The sequence below is a fragment of the Filicampus tigris genome, chromosome 19 (genome assembly GCF_054856515.1).
Source record: "Filicampus tigris isolate MCC_2025a chromosome 19, RoL_Ftig_1.0, whole genome shotgun sequence".
Classification (NCBI taxonomy): domain Eukaryota; kingdom Metazoa; phylum Chordata; class Actinopteri; order Syngnathiformes; family Syngnathidae; genus Filicampus; species Filicampus tigris.
Genome location: NC_141235.1, coordinates 2,604,613 through 2,623,938, shown reverse-complemented (window position 1 = coordinate 2,623,938; position 19,326 = coordinate 2,604,613). Strand labels below are relative to the sequence as shown.

The 19,326-nt window shown below is 48.0% G+C and overlaps 2 protein-coding genes across 4 annotated transcripts in view; one reads left to right on the top strand and one right to left on the bottom strand.

Annotated features, from left to right (window-relative positions):
- Positions 1 to 120: 120 nt before the first annotated feature.
- On the bottom strand, positions 121 to 17,774 carry wnt3 (wingless-type MMTV integration site family, member 3). Its single transcript, XM_086015985.1, has 4 exons — positions 17,410 to 17,774; positions 7,757 to 7,998; positions 3,962 to 4,227; positions 121 to 2,854 (listed from the first exon to the last, which is right to left on the bottom strand). Exons 1-4 carry the CDS (start codon positions 17,487 to 17,489, stop codon positions 2,375 to 2,377), a joined length of 1,068 nt encoding a protein of 355 aa, XP_085872111.1. The 5' UTR covers positions 17,490 to 17,774; the 3' UTR covers positions 121 to 2,374.
- The window catches only part of LOC147128842 (ORM1-like protein 3), a 29,008-nt gene continuing 9,863 nt past the window's right edge, over positions 182 to 19,326 (top strand). The window contains exons 1-4 of one of the 3 annotated variants that reach the window (XM_086015981.1): positions 182 to 382; positions 8,914 to 8,995; positions 9,102 to 9,267; positions 10,137 to 10,268. In XM_086015981.1, coding sequence (XP_085872107.1) covers positions 10,199 to 10,268 — 70 coding nt within the window. In that variant the 5' untranslated portion in view covers positions 182 to 382; positions 8,914 to 8,995; positions 9,102 to 9,267; positions 10,137 to 10,198. Of the gene's footprint in view, positions 383 to 3,243; positions 9,268 to 10,136; positions 10,269 to 19,326 lie in introns of those variants that run through there. The other 2 variants (XM_086015980.1, XM_086015979.1) reach the window with 2 other exon arrangements.

Genomic DNA, 19,326 nt, shown 5'->3' with positions numbered 1-19,326 from the left:
ATATATATACAATGTATAATAAATAATATTTATAAAAACATAACATTTACGATTATAAAACCAAAAGGGAATTATTCACTTTTACAACATTTGTACAAAACTTTGGATATAGCGGGCGGGGGGAGGGCCAGGGACAGGAAGCCTGTGAGTGTGCGTGTGTGTATGTGTGGGTGTAGGATGATGCTAAGCTAAGCTAGCGCACGTGTCAGCTACATTTGCTCCACTATGTTGAATAAATGTCTGCAAACCTTCCAGGTCCACACCCCTGCCCCCTCCCCTTTTGCAAAAGAATCATCACTCGCTCGCCTCCGCCATCTTGTGTCCCGTCCACCCTCAGGCGTTGTGCTTTCGCCTTTTGGCGGCCAAATTCCGGAAGGATCTCGTGAGTATTTTCAGTGCGCCTCCCTCAAAAAGTCACACGAGATGAGCTAGAGCTATGCTATGTTGCTACGTGAAGCTAAACGTGTATCTTTAGGATTGTTGCAAATTCTCCAGTCGTAGAGTTTTGAGCGAAGGTTTATCTTAAAATGTGAAATCCCAATAGTTGCTTAAAGCAGTGTTTACAGGAAACTTTCCAGTTTGACGTAATTGGCTCTAAGATGATTCATTAATGCCAAATAACGTGTAGTGACAGACAGAAAAAAATGAAATGCTGTTTCTGTTTGGCGGTGTGCCATGACAGTTTTGACACAAAACATTCAGGGTCATTCATGTTAGCTAGCTGGCTAACGCGTCAATAACCTGTCCTCCATATCAAACGAGCGCTTCCCTTTTTCAAGAACTAAAAAGCTAACGCGCTCTTTTTTTTCTTCAAAGCTGTAAGAATAAATCAGATTAATATGTCATCCATTGCTTCTGTAATAAATTGGAGACTTTGTGACATCCAGTATGAATTGAATCCCCTTCAGCCAGCCAAATATTTAATAAATCACTGTGTGTTTTTTTTTTTTTTTAATTTATGATTTTGCAAAAAAACAACCTCATAGCCGATGAGTGCGTGCGAGCGTATTTCTTTGTTTAAAACTAAGCATGCTGAAGCTTGACTTGCATGTGCCACTCCGGTTGCTCGCGTCGCAGCACTGCTACGTTAGCAACCAGCTTAGCATTTCAATGAAAAAGAAAAACAAATAGAAATCCTGTTACGATTAGTTCCAGAGTGGAGTTTAGCAACTTTTGGCTGAAATGTGGCGTTGTTAGCGCGTGGAATGAGCTTGCCTGTTCGCACACATGCTCCCTCCTGCATACCTGCAGTCCCGGCCCAATGCTAATATGTCAGCAATGCGGGGGCTGTAAAAAATTGGGCCGCGCTAGCGTGTCTCGTCCGCTCAGTAGTTTTGAAGACCCCGCAGTCCTGTTCAGTAGTTAACACGGTGAGACCCGCTTTCCCTAGGCCACCCGCTCAAGTCACCTTTTTTTTTTTTTTTTTTTTTTAAGAGGTTGATTTAGTTTTAAAAGCAATCATTATACACTACTCACAAAAAGTCATTGCATTTGGCTTTTAGGTGAATTTTCACGAATCTAAAATGTACCACAACATTTTCAGGTGACCTTGTCTACATTTTTTATGCACCTTTCCAAATGATCATTGTTTCAGTATATTTCCTGATTGATTAGAATTGGTATTTAACGCATTCATTGCTGTGAGCACTTATATTCATCATCTGGAATCCAAATGTTTACTTCAACGGGTAGGTGTGGAAAAGGGTCTTGCCCAGCTTGTCTTTGAAATTCAAGGTTTGTAAACCACTGAAATAACTCAAAGATCCCTGTAGAGGCGCTGTTGCGTTGTTTTGGATTTGAGATCAGCGCAACTTTTGAGTAGTAGATAAGCCCGGAGGAGGCTAGAAAAGTCACAGAGAGCCATAGAAGTGAATGGGAATTCATCCATTCAGATTGTCGTTTAAAAACAGCAAGTTGTGCAAATGGTTCTGAAACGTTGGACAGTGGCATTCAAAAGTTTGGAGAAGATCACCTGTAAAGCTTCTAGCGCATTTTGAGTTCATCCTGAACTTTCACCTTAAAGCACAATACCCTTAAGTCTTTGTGAGTAGCAAAAAAACAAACAAACAAACAAACAAACAAACACGTGAGGTGTTAGATGCTTTTCTTAAAATTCCAAAGCAAATAGTCTTGTGTTGTTTGTTTTGACTGCATTTGTGTGTTACTGTACATGTGGTTGCCATAGAGGGGAAATAAATAAAGACAAAGGGGGAGGTGAAGCCAAGGGGAAGGTCAGAAGCGTCCACCAGGTCAGGGACCGGATGTTGGGGACAGAGCACGACGGGCTGTGTGCGCAAAAAGCGGGACGCCGTGCAGGGATCTGAAAGTTCCGGGCGGCACTCGTAATCCAGTCCGCCCGCACGCACCCCATTGTTCACTTGCACGTGTGCACGTCATAAACGCGCACACACTCCTGGCAGCTGACGTAGCAGCACCAGTGGAAGATGCAGTGGCACTTCTCCTTGCGCTTCTCAGTCCGGGTGTTGTGGCCGCGGCCGCAGCACAGCAGGTCGCAGCCCTCGATGCCGTGCGACGACACGTTGCAGGCGCGGTCCCGCGTCCCGAAGGAGCCCGTCTCCTGGTTGGGCTCGCAGAAGTTCGGCGAGCCCTCGTAGTAGACCAGGTCGCGCTCGGTGGGGTGCTTGAAGAAGGCGTACTTGACGCGCAGGGTCTCCACCCAGCCGCGGGACTCCCGATGCTTCTCCACCACCATCTCGGAGGCGCTGTCGTACTTGTCCTTCAGGTAGTCGCCCAGCATGCGGAAGTCGGGCTGCGCCCACCAGCACGTCTTCACCTCGCAGCTCCCCGACAGGCCGTGACACTTGCAGCGCAGGTGCATGTGGTCCAGGATGGTCTGGGCGACACGCAACAAGAAATTGTTCAAATGTCAATGCAATGACACTACGGAAGAGAGATGGAATCTGAGATAGAAACATTCCAAAGCCCGCGGTCATGCATACTTGACACTAAGAGACAAAAGTTTCATCAGCGGATTCACTAGTGGTGAGAAGTAACCACATACATTGTGTGTGTGTGTGTGTGTGTGTGTGTGTAGAGTTTTTGTTGTTGTGCCAAGTTATCAAAACGGGTTGGGTATTGTATCAAATCGCCAGCAAAAATTCATTTTTGTACGTTTCAGGCTCTCTCTACTGTAAGTCTCACATACTTGACTTACTTGATACTGACTAATGTCTGAGTAGACTGTTGAGTATGCTTGTAGATGGGGGGGGGGGAGTAGTTGCTGTTCGATTAAGTCAGAAGTTGATAAAGTACAGTAGATGACCATGTTCCTGGGATAAGAAAAAATAATGGGAGTCAGACAACGGTGATTCCCAACAACAATGCCGTGTGAGATCATCAGGTGTGCTTTTGTGGTGTTAACTCTACCCCGTAAAGGAGACTTTGCGGTGCAGCTGCTCATTCTGTAGCTCACGTCATCAGTGAGCCACCCCTAGGCTCCTACCGTCTTTGTCATTCTTTCATTCCATATCTAACCTCGCAACAAAAACAAAAAACATGCACCTCAGCATCCCTAGAGGACGGACAGGTGACCGGGGGTCTTGAGGTGCCCCCGTCTCCAAACAAAGGCAGCGTGAGCAGGGCCAGGTGGCGAAGCGAGGCGCGGACCCTGCCGACTCGTTCCCGTGTGGTCCCGGCCAGCCGCTAATGCGAAAACTCCCAACTTTCACCCTCAAGTCATGCAGCTGACTTGAAAGTCCGGGAATTTTTGCTGTGGGTGTGTTGTGTGTGGCCAAGTGTTGGTAAAGCGTTCATGTGTCAAGTGTTCACTTTGAGCTCAAACAGAAACATTGGCTAATCTTCCAAATGGAAGAAAGCGTCAATCATCTTATTGATGTTCTTCTCACAGAAGGAATTTACGTCCATATAGTGTATGATTAGAGGGTGATTCCACACATTTACATTCAGTCAGATGCTTGAGGCAAGACTCTCGGGTTTTTACCGTGCGTCCCGCTTCGTTGTTGTGCCGGTTCATGGCCGAGCGGGCGTCCGGTCTGTTCTCTCGGGCGTCTGCAAACTCTCGGGACACCAGCACTCCAAACTCTGCGTCCTCGCTGCAGCCGCCCCACTTCCAGCCCTCCCCGGGCGGCCCCTTGTGGTGGGAGTCGCAGCCGCACATGGTGGACGTACCCTCGGCGCAGGAGCGCGTCACTGCGAAGGCGACGCCGGCCGAGGCGATGGCGTGGACGAACGCTGACTCTCTGGTTGCTGCGGGAGACGGAGGCCGGGTGGCAAACAGGCAGGGGGAGAGAAGGAAGAGAGTGTGTCAATCGTGTTAAACGTGGTCAAGAGCAAATGTGAGCTCTGCCAACATCTAGACGCTGCTATTCAAAATACTTTCCTTCAACGCAACTCCGCTCAGGATAAAGGGGACGCTCACTTGGGGATTCTACTTGAAATCTTACAATGTTCTCCCGCCATACCGTGTTTTTTAAGCAACCTTTTTTGAGGGGGTTTTACAAAATACTTACTTTCTGCCTGTACCGTCTGGAATGAGCTCATTGAACCTGTCCATCCCATAACTCTGGGAAAACAAAACATCTCAGCAACTCTGCCACCTCCCGCTCCGTCTCTTGTCTTCTGGTCATTGCTACGTTTCCAAAGCATACAACGTGGCTGGCTTGGTTGTCCTATAAATGTTTGCAAAGTCTTAGTTTGCTCAATCCTGCTTAGCCTTTATTCTTCTTCTCATCCTCACTCACCAATACTCAAAACGGTTGATTCCAAGTACTTAAGCCCCTGCACCTTCTCCACATCTACTCCTCGTAACCTTACCATTCCACAGACTCTTTCATTCGCACTCATGTACTGTCTCTTGATACCTCATACTCTCACCGCAGATGTCAGCGCCAAACCTCAAGTCCGCAATATCGTCTTTGTCCATCACCATATCAATCGAGAAGGTCTAGAGCCGATCCTTGAGGCAGTCCCACCTCCAACTTGAAGTTTTCTGTCTCTGCTGCAGCATACCTCACTCCACCGTTCTTTTGCTCTCCTGTAGCACTCTAACATACCTCTCTGCTACTCCTAATTCAGCGCCACGTTGACTCTGACTAGGAATTACATCGCTGTCAGCGCAAAGAAATACTGTTGGAAACCGAGGGCCCCCTGCCTCTGCTTGATTGGGTATCACGCTCAATGTTCAACTGAAATCCAAATTTGTCACCTGTTTCTGTTTGGATGAAACCAAAACAGCAGCGTGGCAAGAAATGGTGCATACATTATAACACCCGGTCACCCAGGCTGGATGGTAAACAAGACCACCCTCACCAGCCTCGCCTCCTTGGGGATGTGAGAGGACCTTCCCTCCACATCCCACTGGATGATAGAGGACAGTAAACACTTTGTTTACTCCGGGATGAGTGAGGACTCCTGGGAAAAGCCGAGTCCCCGCAGTGACATCAGCCCTTTGTGGTGGTGTCAGGGGGGCCTTAGCGCTCAGTGGGATCTCATGACCTCCTGTCATCCCTGAGGTGTGCTGCTTTGCATCTGGATAGTGTTTCAGGAATGTTGTCAGACCCACCGCCCCCCACCACCCTCCGCCTCCCCCACACCTCCTCATCCCATACCCATCCCTGTTCAGCGCCCAAGGCTTTCAGGTGAAACCGAGCAGCACGTAGGCCCGTTTTCTTTGCCGATGCCCTCTTTGAAGACAGCCGCTCAGTATGTAAGATGATACCATTGTTTCATAATCGCGGCACACTTGTTGTCTGTGGTTCTGCCATTACGCACCGCCGGCTCTTAGGCAAATGTGAAAACATTCTGATACGCTGGGGAGGTCGGGCGTGGGTGCCTGCTTTACGCAGGTAAGAGCCAGAAATTCCAAGACTATGAGACCGCCACCCACTTAGGTTGTTTATTAGTCAACATGTTGCGAGTTTGACTGCTTGTTGGGGAGATCCAGGAGTTTGCAAACTGGGATTCCTAGACCTATAGGGATATGCAAGCCCGCAAAATATTTTGCAATAAATGATTGCTCTGTCATGTAAAAATGTACATACCTACATATGGTGCCAATCAAACGTAATAAAGCAATGATTCCTCTCTGTAGTTGTCTTAGGCCAATTAAAAGATCATTGTGACGTATCATGATGTCAATGCGGCGTCGTTTTTTTCAAGAAATTAGACTAAGAAATTAAAGGCATATTTTCCCCATTAAAATGTGTAACAGTTAACTAGATCGATCTTTATTCATCCCGTGACTAAAATGTATATTTTGAGAATGAAGCTTTTTAAATATAACTTTCTTTCTTCATTAACTTCACTTTCACAAAATTATAGCTATCTCAGAAAATACGCCTTTGAAAGAAATAGAAATGTTCTCTAGAATACAGGCCAAATGGATGTTTGGTTTTCCATGAAATCGATGAAAAGAAGCTCTAATTGAATCAGTATCCATAATGTCCATCTTAAGGTTGTGCTAGTTGGCCAAAAGTGGCACTAGTGCTAAAAACAACATTGTTAGTAAGCTGGATATCAAAGATGGAGAATAAAAGGCTTTCTGTCTTAGAGGTCTGTGCTAATGCCAAGCTACTGTCCATCGGTAAAATGTCAACAGAATCCAAACGCACATGACATTTTGCATCGTACTAATTGGACAATATCCGTCAGCTGAGCGGTTCCAGATGAATCCGAACACGGTCGTCCTGGACAAGGCTTGCAGTGGTGGCTTGCCGGTGAGGCTAGCGCTGCTGCTGCTGCGCTGCGTCTACCTGCTGGGCTCATCAATTCGCCATTGTTTCCCATGTGTCACACTGTGTTATCCACACAAAGAGCCCAGCGACTCGCGCCCCCACCGCCCCGCTCTGCCCTTAGCTGGCATTCCCTAAACTCCCTTAACCAAGCGCACCCCCACACCCCTATCCTGTCCCCCCCAGCAGAAATCCCATGCACCTCCAGCCCTGCCGCATGGCTCCAACCTCCCCAGGCCAGCTCGGTACGTCCGAGGCTCGGTCGCCGCCTCACCCCTCGTTTTGCCTCCCCGTCCCGAAGAGCACACCCGGGCCAGGTTGGGAGAGATCCCCTTTCAGCCTGTTCATGACAGAGTCAAAAGGGCGTGTGAATGGGGCGTCCGTGGGAGCCGGACTGTGTGAGGCGCGCAGCGGCCTTCATGCACAGTAGGGGTTGAGCGGAGCCCCCCGGCCCTTTTCTATTGCCTGTAATCTCATTTGGCCTCCCCTCTCCTTTTGAGTTGACGGAGGCGCTTGGACTGCTTACGCTGCCCACATTCATTTGCCTGTGACACACACACAAGCTGATTCTTTTCCAATCAGCAGCTACATAAGCGTCTACCTTCCCAACCGCCGACTGCGAGGCCTCATCCCACTGTCGCCCTCACAGGAGGTATCCAGACAATTAATATTCCGCGTGTGAGCCACCTGATGAATGTCTGCAGTGTTTCCGTGGCACTTGACTGGAACTTCGCCGATGGATGCGGTGCGCTGAGCCCCTTTAACACGGCGCACTGTAAACGGGCAAGAGGTGGCGAGGACAAATGTGGATGCAAGCGGAATGTGTCGGTGCTTGTGTCTGCGCTGGCTGCAGCCGGGGAAAGGTGTCTATTATTGTAATTGCCCCAGTTAGTGTTTTGGCAGCAGAAGTACCGGCAGCCCTGCGCCTCGGGCTCCAAACTGTTCCCTGCTACATGTGGAGGTTTTGTAACGGCTTGCAGTAGCCTTTCTGAACCCGCCACACATGAGTCATCCCACAGTGATGCAAACACGGAAGGCCGGCGTACCTTTATCCAGCACGGGGCCGAAGATGGCGAGGTTGTCCTTGATGGTGGTGCAGTTCCACCGGCGCCCGCGGAACTGGTGCTGGCACTCCTGGATGCCCAGTTTGACTCCCTCGGCCACGCTGGGCATGATCTCGATGTAGTTGCGGCAGAAGCGTAGTTGCTTGGGTACCAGGCCCGGGATGGAGCCGCATAGGATGGGTTGGGAGCCCAAAGATGAGTACTGCTGCCCCAGGGCCAGCGACCTGGGGGGGCGAGTGGCAGCGACAACGTCAGTCAGCATCTCGGGAAACCGCGCACCCGCATCTACAGCATCTGAGATACTTGCATATAAACTTACCACACTATCTTATGTTAGAGGAGCTGAGACACTAAAGTAAACCTAACGTCAAGAGTCTTTTAAGTCGAATTCATCTACAAGACCTTTCAAGACATTGGAGGCATTTATGTCAAGAGTCTTTATCTTAATTAATTTGAGGTCTTCAGCTTCTTCTGATCCGTAACACCTGAAAGTCTTTAGTGTCAAGTCCAAAATCGAGAGTCTTTCCCATAAAGTCTTTAACTTGCTCTTCCTCTACAAGACTTTTAAGGCAGCGGAGTCAAGAATCTTTTACGCTTTTGTGATCCACAACCTATAAGTCACTAGTGTCCAGTCTAGAGTTGAGAGTCTTTCACATTAAGTCATTAACTTCTTCATCTACAAGACATTTAAGATGTTGGGGTCAAAAGGAGTCTGAAGTCTTGAACTTCGTTAACTTTAAGTCTTTGACTTATTCTGGATCTGCAACATCTTTAAGGCTCAGGTGTCATATCCAAAGTCAAGCCGTGCACATCAAGGCTTTTACTTCTTCGTGTAATAGTCAATAGAGTCAAAGGTCTTGAACTTGATTAACTTTGTCTTAAACTTCTTTATTCACAACACCTTTGAGTCACTGGTGTCAAGTTCAAAGTCAAGAGTCTCAAACTTATTTTACATTAAGACTTTAAAGTCTAATGGATCCACGATTCTGACATCAGTAATCTTGAACTCCTTTTATATTAAGTCTTTAACGTCATCTTGAGCTGCAAGACCATTAAGACTGGAGTCCAAAGTTGAGAAGTTCTTTCAGTGTTTTAACGTTTCCTTGAGCTACAAGACGATTAACGCATTTGTGTTAAAGACCGAAGACAAAAGTCTAAAAGTGTCTCAAAAACCATCAAGTCAGAACCAAAGACCCACAACCAGCAAGTAACGGCAATCAGGTGAGTCAAGTACTGTATACTCATTCAAATAAATAAATGAATGAAGTCTGTTTTAGATCAAGTAGTAAGTCAAACGTAATCCTGTTGTTTCTTTGCTTTTATTCAGCACAAATTCCCCCCCCCCACACACACTTTGCGTCCTTCATGAACCTCTTACATTCCCGATAACGGTGACATGCCGGGGCTGGGGCTGGGGGAGAGTTCTCTCGGAATGGAAACCTGCTGCACCTCAACAGCAGACTCCTTCGACTCTGATGGCGCAACCGTTCACGGTGAGTCACTAATGTCCTCAATACTGACAGCTCTTGTTTATTTATTGGAGACCAAGTCGATGTTTCTCAATCAATCATTCAATCAGGGGATGGACAGAGTCTTTGGAGTTGTCCGTAATCTTAATTCTTCATCTTATCAAGGCATGCAAGGACAATTGTATGCTTCCAAGGTGCTGATGTCATAGCCACAAAGTTGCAAATGTTCATCAATCACTGTAGTTTCATTCAGTTTGTTTCATTTGAATTGCTGTCAATTTCTGCTGATGGCACAAAGAGGAGACAAGGGCCGCTTCCATGTTTTTACATGCAAAACTCTCATCACAAGCAAAGGCCAAATACAGAGTTTTGTACTTACTGGACAGACGTGACACTGGCATATTTATTCAGGTCTTTATTGAGCATCGCTGCCATTTGATTAGCAGCGCGGTGATGAGTGGACAACATGGCGCTGGGGGCCATGAAAGGATCCCGGGGGTGGCGGTGTGTTGGTGGGGGTTTGGAGGGGGGGGAGGGAGTTGGGGATTTGACAGCCATCAGATCATAGCGCCACTCAGGATGACCTCAGGCCCCCCACGGGGCGCAACCCAATCAGAGCGGCTAGCGACTGTGACAGATGAGCGTGCCGTAGCCCCTCTGACGGCACCCGTGCAACACAAAGTCAAGTATGAATACAATTTTACTGCCACTACCAACCTCACACAACCAACCCCCCACCTCTACAGCTCTCTGAGCTCACTAGGGAGCGTTAAGCATAAAATTAGCAAGACCAGTTTGCTAGCACAGCTAGCTAGCTATCTAGCTAATGTATCTATCGATCGATCCATCCATCGTTTCATAATCTAATCTAATATTTTTTGTTTTGTTGCCAGCAAAGTTTGAGTGAGCTTCAGGCACTCCGCCACCAGATGGTGACAGCAAAAGTCATGACCAGATGGTGACAGCAAAAGTCACGACATCTTCCCATCTTCAGTTCACGTCGTTACCGCGCATTCAAAGTACAGGTATGTGTTATTTTGACTTGTTTTCCTCACTTTGGTGTCTAAGAATTTGAGTTCCAAGATGTTCATTGTCAAGCTTCTGAAAGTGAGGGAAGCATGGCAAAAAAAAAAAAAGGGAAAAAACTGTGAAGTTTAGGTAAAAGTGAAGTGAAAAACAAAATGTAGCAATTGGGGAATACATACTTCTTTTGATTCTGATTTACTTAGTGCATTTCCATTCAGAGTACAGCAAAACACGCTCAGAGCACAGTCATGCAGGAGCTGCTGTCAGCCACAGCTCACGCCCAGGCGCTCACATGCAGTTGCTGACATCACTTAAATATGATTTCAAACACCTCTTACAACATTCCACTCACAAATAAATCGCTAACGGGTGATTTGATAAAACAAAATGTCAGCTTTGTTTATCACCTTCGAAACCTGCATAAATAGCAGAATAATATGGCGTCACTGTAATAGCATAGTCGCTACTGCCCAGTAGTGTCCCGTTTGGGATGTCAACATTTTCAACGTCGCATTCCGATATGACTTCGGACGTTCCGTCACTCCGCTGGACGGATGAGGAATGAGTCTCAGCCTTGAGGCGCTGTGAGTGGAATCGAGCTAGCACGTAGACCGCCGCGCTGGTCCCGCCCACCTGCCCGCCCGCCCGCCTCCCTTCCTGCTTTTCCTGGCTTCTCGTAAGCCGTGAGCAACATGTCCCGACCGGGGCGGCGAACGGCAGACCTCCACAGAGGCAGCCAGCCATCCGGGGGAATCTGCTGCAGGCGCTGGGACAAACGGCAAAAAGCGGCGGCGGCGGCGGCGGCGGCCAACTGCAGGCTTTGGCAGGTGCATGCCCCGGCAAGTCCCGCGTGGGGCCTCTTTTGGCCCGGGGGGCTTTACAACATGTTGGGGGTTTTCTCTGTAGCCATCTAAGTGGGCCCATGTAAAAGTACAGTAGCACTTTAACGTGCCGCTTTAATTCAGTCAGTTTACTGCTCGAATGAATTCTCCCCTTTGAAGTGAGTTCAAATGCCATCTTTCTGTTCAGTCCGCCTAAAAATGTTTTTGGAAAAATTCTTACACGTTTATGGTGAATAAACACCATGCATTGTAGTCCATTTGTGTGTTGGTGTTCTTTTAAGGGGGCGTGGCCTGGTGAGAGCTGATTGGCCATTTTCCTCATCTGCTCCTTGCTTATTGATGCTAAGACGCTTGTCTGCGCGTTAGCATCACGACTCTCCAACCTACCTACACAAGAAGGTTGATGATGTGATTGTGTTCCACTCTTCTGTCCTGAAATAGGCCTTTTCATAATGCTTGTTAAAAAAAAAAAAAAAAAAGTAGATGAACCGAGTGACAATAATTTATGCCTGGGGTTATATCGGAAAAGGTTTCAGGGTGTTTTTGTGTGTGGGGGGGAGGGATCTCCATGAATCCAGCGGAACCAAATTCTTCGTGTACAAAGAAGACCACAAGACCGCTTCTTGGTGGTACAATTTAGCGAAACAAATTGCCAATCTGCTAGCTAACGTCATATGGTGTTGTTTACCAGTGGCGTCATTGGCGCTATTGCCACCTGGAAGTATGTGTGACATGTTGAAGAGGTCTTAAGTTTGTTGAGCAAGTTTACTGCAACTTCTGCTCTTTTAGTGAAGCTATTTTTAGTTTAGGGCTGACGTACGCAAAGCTACAAGCAGGTAGCCCAGGGGCTAAAAAACCACCAGGGGACGGTTTCAGATGTACAAGTAGCTACTTCCCCAAAAGAGGAAGCTATCTTGGAAGTGATGCGTTCACGAAGGCGACCTTTGATTGGAATGACGGCAAGGAAAATCAATGGAAAGTTTGTTTGCGAGTCTATCTCGTCAATAAGTAACGCTAGCATAGGCAACGTATAGCCTCGAGCGTCGCATCCCAAGTGACTTCGGGGACGTTATTTGCATTCAACTTGTATTTACCTCGGAGCGTGGACGCATAAGCGGCTGTTTGTCATATTCGCCCGCGGGCGGTCGCGTCACCAAGCGAGTCGTTGGCGGAGGCGCGCTGCCGTCGCGTTGTTGTTGCCGAATCCCTCAAGAAGGTCCGCGGAGAGCTGCAGACGGCGGAAAGAGACTAAGTGGGCCACGGATGGTTGGCGGCTTTTCCCGAGGACGTGTTGACGACTTCTTCTCTGGCACACTTTTGATTTGTAGTCCAACAGCTTCCGGCTGATCAGATAAAAAATGACAGGACCATTGAAAGATGTTCCAACCTGTCGGGAGCTCCAGAGCTCATCCCGCTGCTGCCGGAGTGCAGCGTTGGGACGACGACGCCCTGCGGTCACGAGAGGGAAGATGAACGCGACGTAAACTTGTGAACCCTCCGCCGAGACCAGCAGACACATTAGGCCTGATTTACTAAAGGCTTACGCGTGCAAAAAAAAATTGTGGATCGACTAACCAGGTGCACACACTTGGAATTGCATATGCCAAATAACCGCACGGTTTGTTTTGCGCGTTCGGGAAGGAATAGATGAAAATAGTTTCACTTAGCATGCAATGCGATTCATCAAACCTGAGACTAATTGCGGTGGTTGATTTTGCAACCTTTTCTGAACATTATTGCAACATGGTCTATTAAAAGTGTGTCACGAGAGTCACGCCATATCAGCGAAAACAAGTCCACATTTCCTCGCTACGTCCAAAGTCATATGCGCTCAGGTTGAGTAAATCAAACAAAAGGCCAATTTTGACTTCAACCAGACGATTGAGATCAGGATCTCTGAAACCATGATGACCTGGCCAAGAGGTCAGCAGCACACGTCATAACGAAGTGACACGATCGCACGAAACCTGCGTTTGTCTCGGCTTTTTCAGTCAAAACGCGCGCAAGCTATAACGCAACGACAACAAAAAACAATTTGAAATTTGGAACAGAGGCACTGTTGCGTGGTTCCTTCCAAGCTGGTAGTCCCTCAGGATATGGAGAATGGAAAACTGAATAACTTCAGAGAGTTTCACTTTAGTCAGCAGAGTAATTCCGTGCCGCGGGGCCATCAAAGCTTGAAAGCTCCTTTTGCAAACTCACGCCTTAGCCGAGGCACAGATACAACAAAGCGCAGGGCGAGAACAAGGGCATAGCAACTGCTTGTTTTCTTGCCAGTGCGCGTATCTGCGTGCGCTCACACAGAAGCTAAACTGGGATTTTGGGTGAGGTGACAATCTCGGTAGTTTTGTGTTAGCTCAGTGCTATTTTGATGCTAGCTTGTTGGCTGCGCGCAGCAAAATGTCAGCACTAATCCGTCCCACGCAAATCAAAACTCGCACGAGAGCGTCTGGAATCTTCAGGTGTGCTTCTGGAATTTGTTTGCGGCGATGGGTATTAGGACGTGGCGTCTTTTCAATACATTAAGACACGCTGCGCCCGGATAATCAAATAGCTTGCGGTGTTGTTGTTGCTTGCGCGTGTTGGATTGTCGCACGGTTGAAATGCTCACGTGCGATGCCACACGTTGGATGGATTTTGACATCTTGTACTCGAGTTGTTGAGCGTGCATCTTGAGCAACAAGTAAATCGGACTTTTGTGCACGGCAGCCGCGTTTGACCGGGTCACAATGACCCGGGGGGGGGGGGGACTGCGCAGGTGTGATCAGCAGTCGTCATGCATGTGACCTCATGTGTCTTAGCTCATAATGAAGGCGCTCGCAGGTGAGACGGGCCAGCTAATGAAGACTTTAAATGTTGCATGTGTGCTCGGTCCTAATGAGTTTGTAGCCTCTGGGCCTCAGAGGTTTTCCCTTTGAGGAACCGGTCCGAACTGTGTTTTAGTGCCACTAATAGTGTGCTGGAGGTGGAGGTGGGAGTTTGGGGGGTTGATTGCGAGTGTGGGTCTACTTTGTCATTTCCTACGCGAGCGCTGAGCATCTGCTTTGATGACGGGCCAGATTACGCCGGCTTTGAAATGTGCTCGTGAAGAGCTCACCTCACTCGCTTGCCGCCTTAATATTGACATCGTTTCAATCTGCTACATGAAAGTCGTTTGGCATGTCGATCACGAGTAGAGCCACAAAAAAAAAAAAAAAAGATAAAGTCTCCGCCTGTCAGCCTTTGTGGGTTTTCACATTTTGGGAAAATTCAGCCCTCACACCCGCTTCAACTAAGCGACAGGATATTTGTTCGGCTTGTCTATCATGAGTGGAGCCACAAAAAAAGTCTCAAGAATCAATCCCTGAAAAGACAACAGAAGCCTGCCGTTTTGCTTGGAAGCGGTCATTTTAGGGTGACTCAGGTCATTTCCAGCGGTCAAGCAAATTTTGGGAAAATTCAACCCACGATTCAATTTTTACTTAACCTGAAAGTTGGCAAGCATGTCTATCATGGGTAGACCCACATAAAGTCTCAAGAAGCAATGCCTGAAAAGACACAGGAAATCTGCCGTGTTGCTTTGAAACTGACATGTCATTCGAGCCCTTCCCAGATGACGTTTAAAGGGGATCTTATTTTTTGTCTGATTCCTCCCAAATTTGTTGCTTGTACACTTGACAGCTGAGTGACGTTGAATTGCGAAGAATTGCACTTTTTGTTACCTCAGAAGTGCACCTGTCTGCGTCACACAGTCCAAAGACTCTTTTTGCCACAAGCCTCAAGTGAACTTTAACCCCCGGCCCTCGGCCTCATAGGAACGTTCCTGCCCTCTTCCTGCTTCTACGTTAGCTGCACGTTTGCGAATAGCGGTGCGACATCCTCAATCCTTTCCTTTCACGCGGAGCGGTCACACTGGGAATCATTTGAAGTGATCCCTCCGAGATTGAGGAGTGCAGGTTTTTTTTTTTTTTTTTTTGTGGGGGGGGGCTGTCAGATAATGACATTCCTGAGACCCGGAGATGGACTCTCCATTTAAGCTGCTTTGGGTCACACTGGAGAGGTGTGTGTGTGTGTGTGTGTGTGTGTATTCGTACGTGTGTGAACCTCCTTAGCTTTGCCTTTAGATCTTAGGACAAAAAGTGACTCCTCAAATATGATTTTGATCCAAAACTACCTTTTTGCCACATCATTCTACGGTAATCAGAATCCAATACAAAAATTCTACCCTTTACAAAGGCATTTTTTTTTTAGCTTTTTAGGAGCCCCCACATGCCCAAAACCTCAGTCACTACATCCTCTGGAAAGTTAGATAGAATGTCTTTCATACAGGACGCACAAAAGTATCAAGGACAGATGTCCGGAGTCATTTTGATTCCGATGAGCCCCCAAAAGGACCACACTTACAATGTTTTTTTAAAATCCATCCCCCAAATCCAATTTTACTTAACAAAATGAAAATTGGTAGGCATGTCTATCACGTGTCGACCCACAAAAAAGTATCAAAAATCCCCGTTCCAAAAACACACAGGAAATCTGCATTTTAAGGTCATTTTGGCCATTTCCAGGCATCCTTAAAATCTTTTGAAAATTCTGACTCCAGTTTCACTTAGCTACGTGAAAGTTGGTCGGCATGTCTAACTTGCTCGGACCCACGAAACCGTCTTAAGGAGCCATGCTCAGAAATAATCTGCAATCCTGCCATTGTGGGAAAGAAAAATGCCATTTTCAGGGGCCGGTCTGTTTTTAGAAATTGCTAGAAAGCACACTTGCAAGGCCCTGGAGCTTCTCATTGTAAGTAGATGATGCTTTGATGTGAAAGTTGAACATGACAGTCCAACGGCACTGTCGTCTCAGTCCAACCGTTTCCCCGCAGCATTCTTGGATTCGAATTTACGAGGCCAATTGACTCTCCAAAGCCTCCTGCTTAGCGCTCCCTGCATGCGTGCTTATCACTGCTCCCTCACAATTTACGGTCCCTCCTGCAGGTGCTGCCAACCCAACTCGTTTGACGTTTAGGAGCGGGAGGGGGGGGGGGGTGGGCGGGGGTACCTTCACGACAGCCATTCCTCAGCACCTGCGCTATCACCTGGAGCCACGCCGCTAAAAATTTGTCCGCCCCAATCAAAGGCAACCACGCGCTTTGTTCGCTACCGGGAACACGACACCGTCGTCACGTAAGCTCCTTGAAGGCGCCCCAAAAAAAAAAAATTTTAAAAAATAGCCGGCGGGGTCAGCAAGCCGAGCCCCTTTGTGGCCTCGTGCGCGGTGGTCCTGGCCGCAGCCAGCGGTGGGCGTGAAGGCCTCGCAAAGCGCTTGGCGGTCGCCGCCGCGCTAAATGGAAGCAGAAGAGCGCGCTGGCGCTGCGCGGCGGGGCCACATGCTCGTTTGGGCTACCGAACGCGTAGTAGCGTTGACAAGTGGCGCAGACGGGGCCAGATCGCCTTTGTCGCACACATGAATCACGTGGAAGTGATACTCTGAAATCGCTCAGGAGTTCAGCAGAATTCTGCAGTCACTTGTATGGAGGTGACAAACTGTAACCATGACAAAGAATTTAGCTGCCAAATTGCGTTGGCGTGAAAACAAGTTTTTGTCCTGAAGAAAAGACATTTTGGTTCTGGTGAGTTTTTCTTAGAAAAAAATATGACTATGTTCTTGTAACCTGACAACTCTTTACTTCTTGAAAATATCTACAATAAAAAAAATAAATAAATAAAACACTTCTGGCAAACAGAAGACTTTTTTTTTCCCCAAAATCATTCTTAAGATTTTGATAGAATGTCATCAAATTGAACCTAAGACAGCATGAGCAAGCAAACAGAAAAAAGTCACATGACAAATGAGTTTCTGCTTCTATGGAATTCTGATTTCATTTCTTGCGAAATTCAGTTTAACTGCATTCTGCTACTCTGGAATTTCTTGTGGAATTGAGTTTATGTCTTCTTGAAAAGAATTTTAACTTCATTTCTTGTATCGTACGATTCAGTTTGCGCTAGTCCGAAATATCTCTCGTAAATGACTTCAATTGTCGTCTCCGGTCGAATTTGGACTTCATTTCTTGCACAAGCAACTTCCTGTTTTTTTTTTGTTTTTTTTGACTCTGATGTTTTTGTGTAATGACATCCAAAGTCAATGCCGTCGACCCGGCACCGCTTTCAAACTCATTTCGTTCCCCCTTAAAATCCACATCGTTCGTCATTAAATCCGACCCCTCGACTCCCAACTCATTCATCAAGCGGGAAGGCCTTTAGCATTCTTCCCCCGCCCCGAGCGCCGCACACGTCGTAGGCGCTTGCCGGCCGTGTCGCGGCGTACTCACCACCAGATGGGATAGCCTCCGAGCACCCGCGAGCCGCACAGCCACACGCACACCAAATATCCAATCAGGTACAAATCCATGAGGCCAGCCTGGTTGGAAGCTTCAACGCATGGGAGCTCCACTTTCCCACGAGAATTTGGGGAAATTTTTCAGGAGCGAAGCGCAGGGGGGGATTCAATTGAAAATGTCAAAAAGAAGAAGAAGAAGAAGAAGAAGAAGCAGCGTCCTGTTGTTCGCGTCGGGCCAGGAAAGTGTGTGAGGCTCCTGGTGGCTGCCAGAAAGAAAAGTGAGTGACGCTTCTCTCCTCTCCTTCCTTCCCTCCCTCTCTTCTTCTCCTTCTTCTTTCCCAAAGGTAGATGTCTTCCTCTCGCTGCACTTTTTCCTCGCTCAGGATGCCTCATCCACAGGCCCGATATTAAATGGGAGGGAGGGGAGGGGGAGGGAGGTTGGGGGGGGGGGGTTCTGGAGATGTCAGCTGGCAAGCCAATCACAGGAGATGGCCTTAGGTTACGAAAAAAAAAAAATTATTATTCCTTCCCATCTGTCAATCACCCCCCCCCCCCCCCACCCCACACACACACACACACACATATCCCCAACCCATCCTCCAGTCGTGTGCAGAGAGGGCGGGACGCATGGAGAAGGTAACTTGTTTCCACCCCCTGAAAAAAAAAAAAAATGTCGAGAAGGTTGCGGCTTGACTAATTGATCCGGATATCGGCCGGCGAGCGCATGTCGCCGCACGCCGCCCGAGTTAGGGGCGGGTGGAGGGGGGACGTATACAGTGCATTTTCCAAATTGTTGTCCGCCCGCCCCAGCTGGGGGGGGGGGGGCGCATAAAAAGGGGCCACAATAAAGCCATAAAGTGCGACGGTGGCCGGGCCAGGCATGCTGCGGCCCAAAGGCGACACTTTTTACATCAGCACCATTGTCATTCTGATGGGTGGAGGGAGGGGGGGGGGGGGAGCAAGGAGGGAGAGTGAGGGGAGGCGGGGGGGGGGGGGCGTCGAGGCGCTTGTGATGGATGGCCTGGAGTCATCCGATTCACATACGAGGAAACCGATCAGCATGAATAGCAAGAAGATAGCGAGCATCAAAGGAGAGTCGCGCCGCGCCAGACGACTAGACGAGCCGTCGCGCGGCGGGGCTGCGCTGATGTCGCAACGCGGCAACGCGAGACTTACACCTACTGGAAGACTCCAACCACAGTCCCGTTTCCGCCAGAAAACTCATTTTCATCTCGGGCCGCATGATTTCTCTCAGAGGCTACAAACTACAGAAATGTACAAGTGGTGCCTTGAGAGAATTCCTGTCAGTTGGACATTGTGCTGTTCCAACTGGTGTGTGCGCCTTGGCCACCTGGAGGCAGTATAATACAGACATAGGGTAGTCTTTCTTCGCAGAGGATAAAGAATATATGCCTGTGGGTGTTGTTGAACCGCCTGTCTGCATAATGTCGTTTTCAATTATCTGTTGTTTTAAGGGTCATAGCACTGCAACAAGATACTATTTGTTAGCCTTTCGATGGCATTTCCCGTTCTGCGTTAGCATTAAGCTAGCGGACGAAAGGCAAAGTCATGAGGTTGTATCCGTAGAGAGATTTGGAAGTTGTAATAAGTTTCAGTGAAGAGAGTTTGCAATTTTGGCGCAGATTGTCGGGCAAAATGAAAAGAACAAATCAATTTAACCAGAAACTTCAACCAGACACATTTTGTTTGTTTTAGTGGGGCACATAAAATGATGTGATGGGTCAGATCCGGCCCCCGGGTCTTGAATTTGACACCCGTGCTCTAGACTCTTTTGGTTCACTTTGGTCTGAATTTCCATTGTCACAAGTTGGTGAAAGGCTACCAAAGGATCTATGGACCACCTTTCTGTAGTCTGTCGGCTACCGAAACGATGTCATGCGATGTTCGT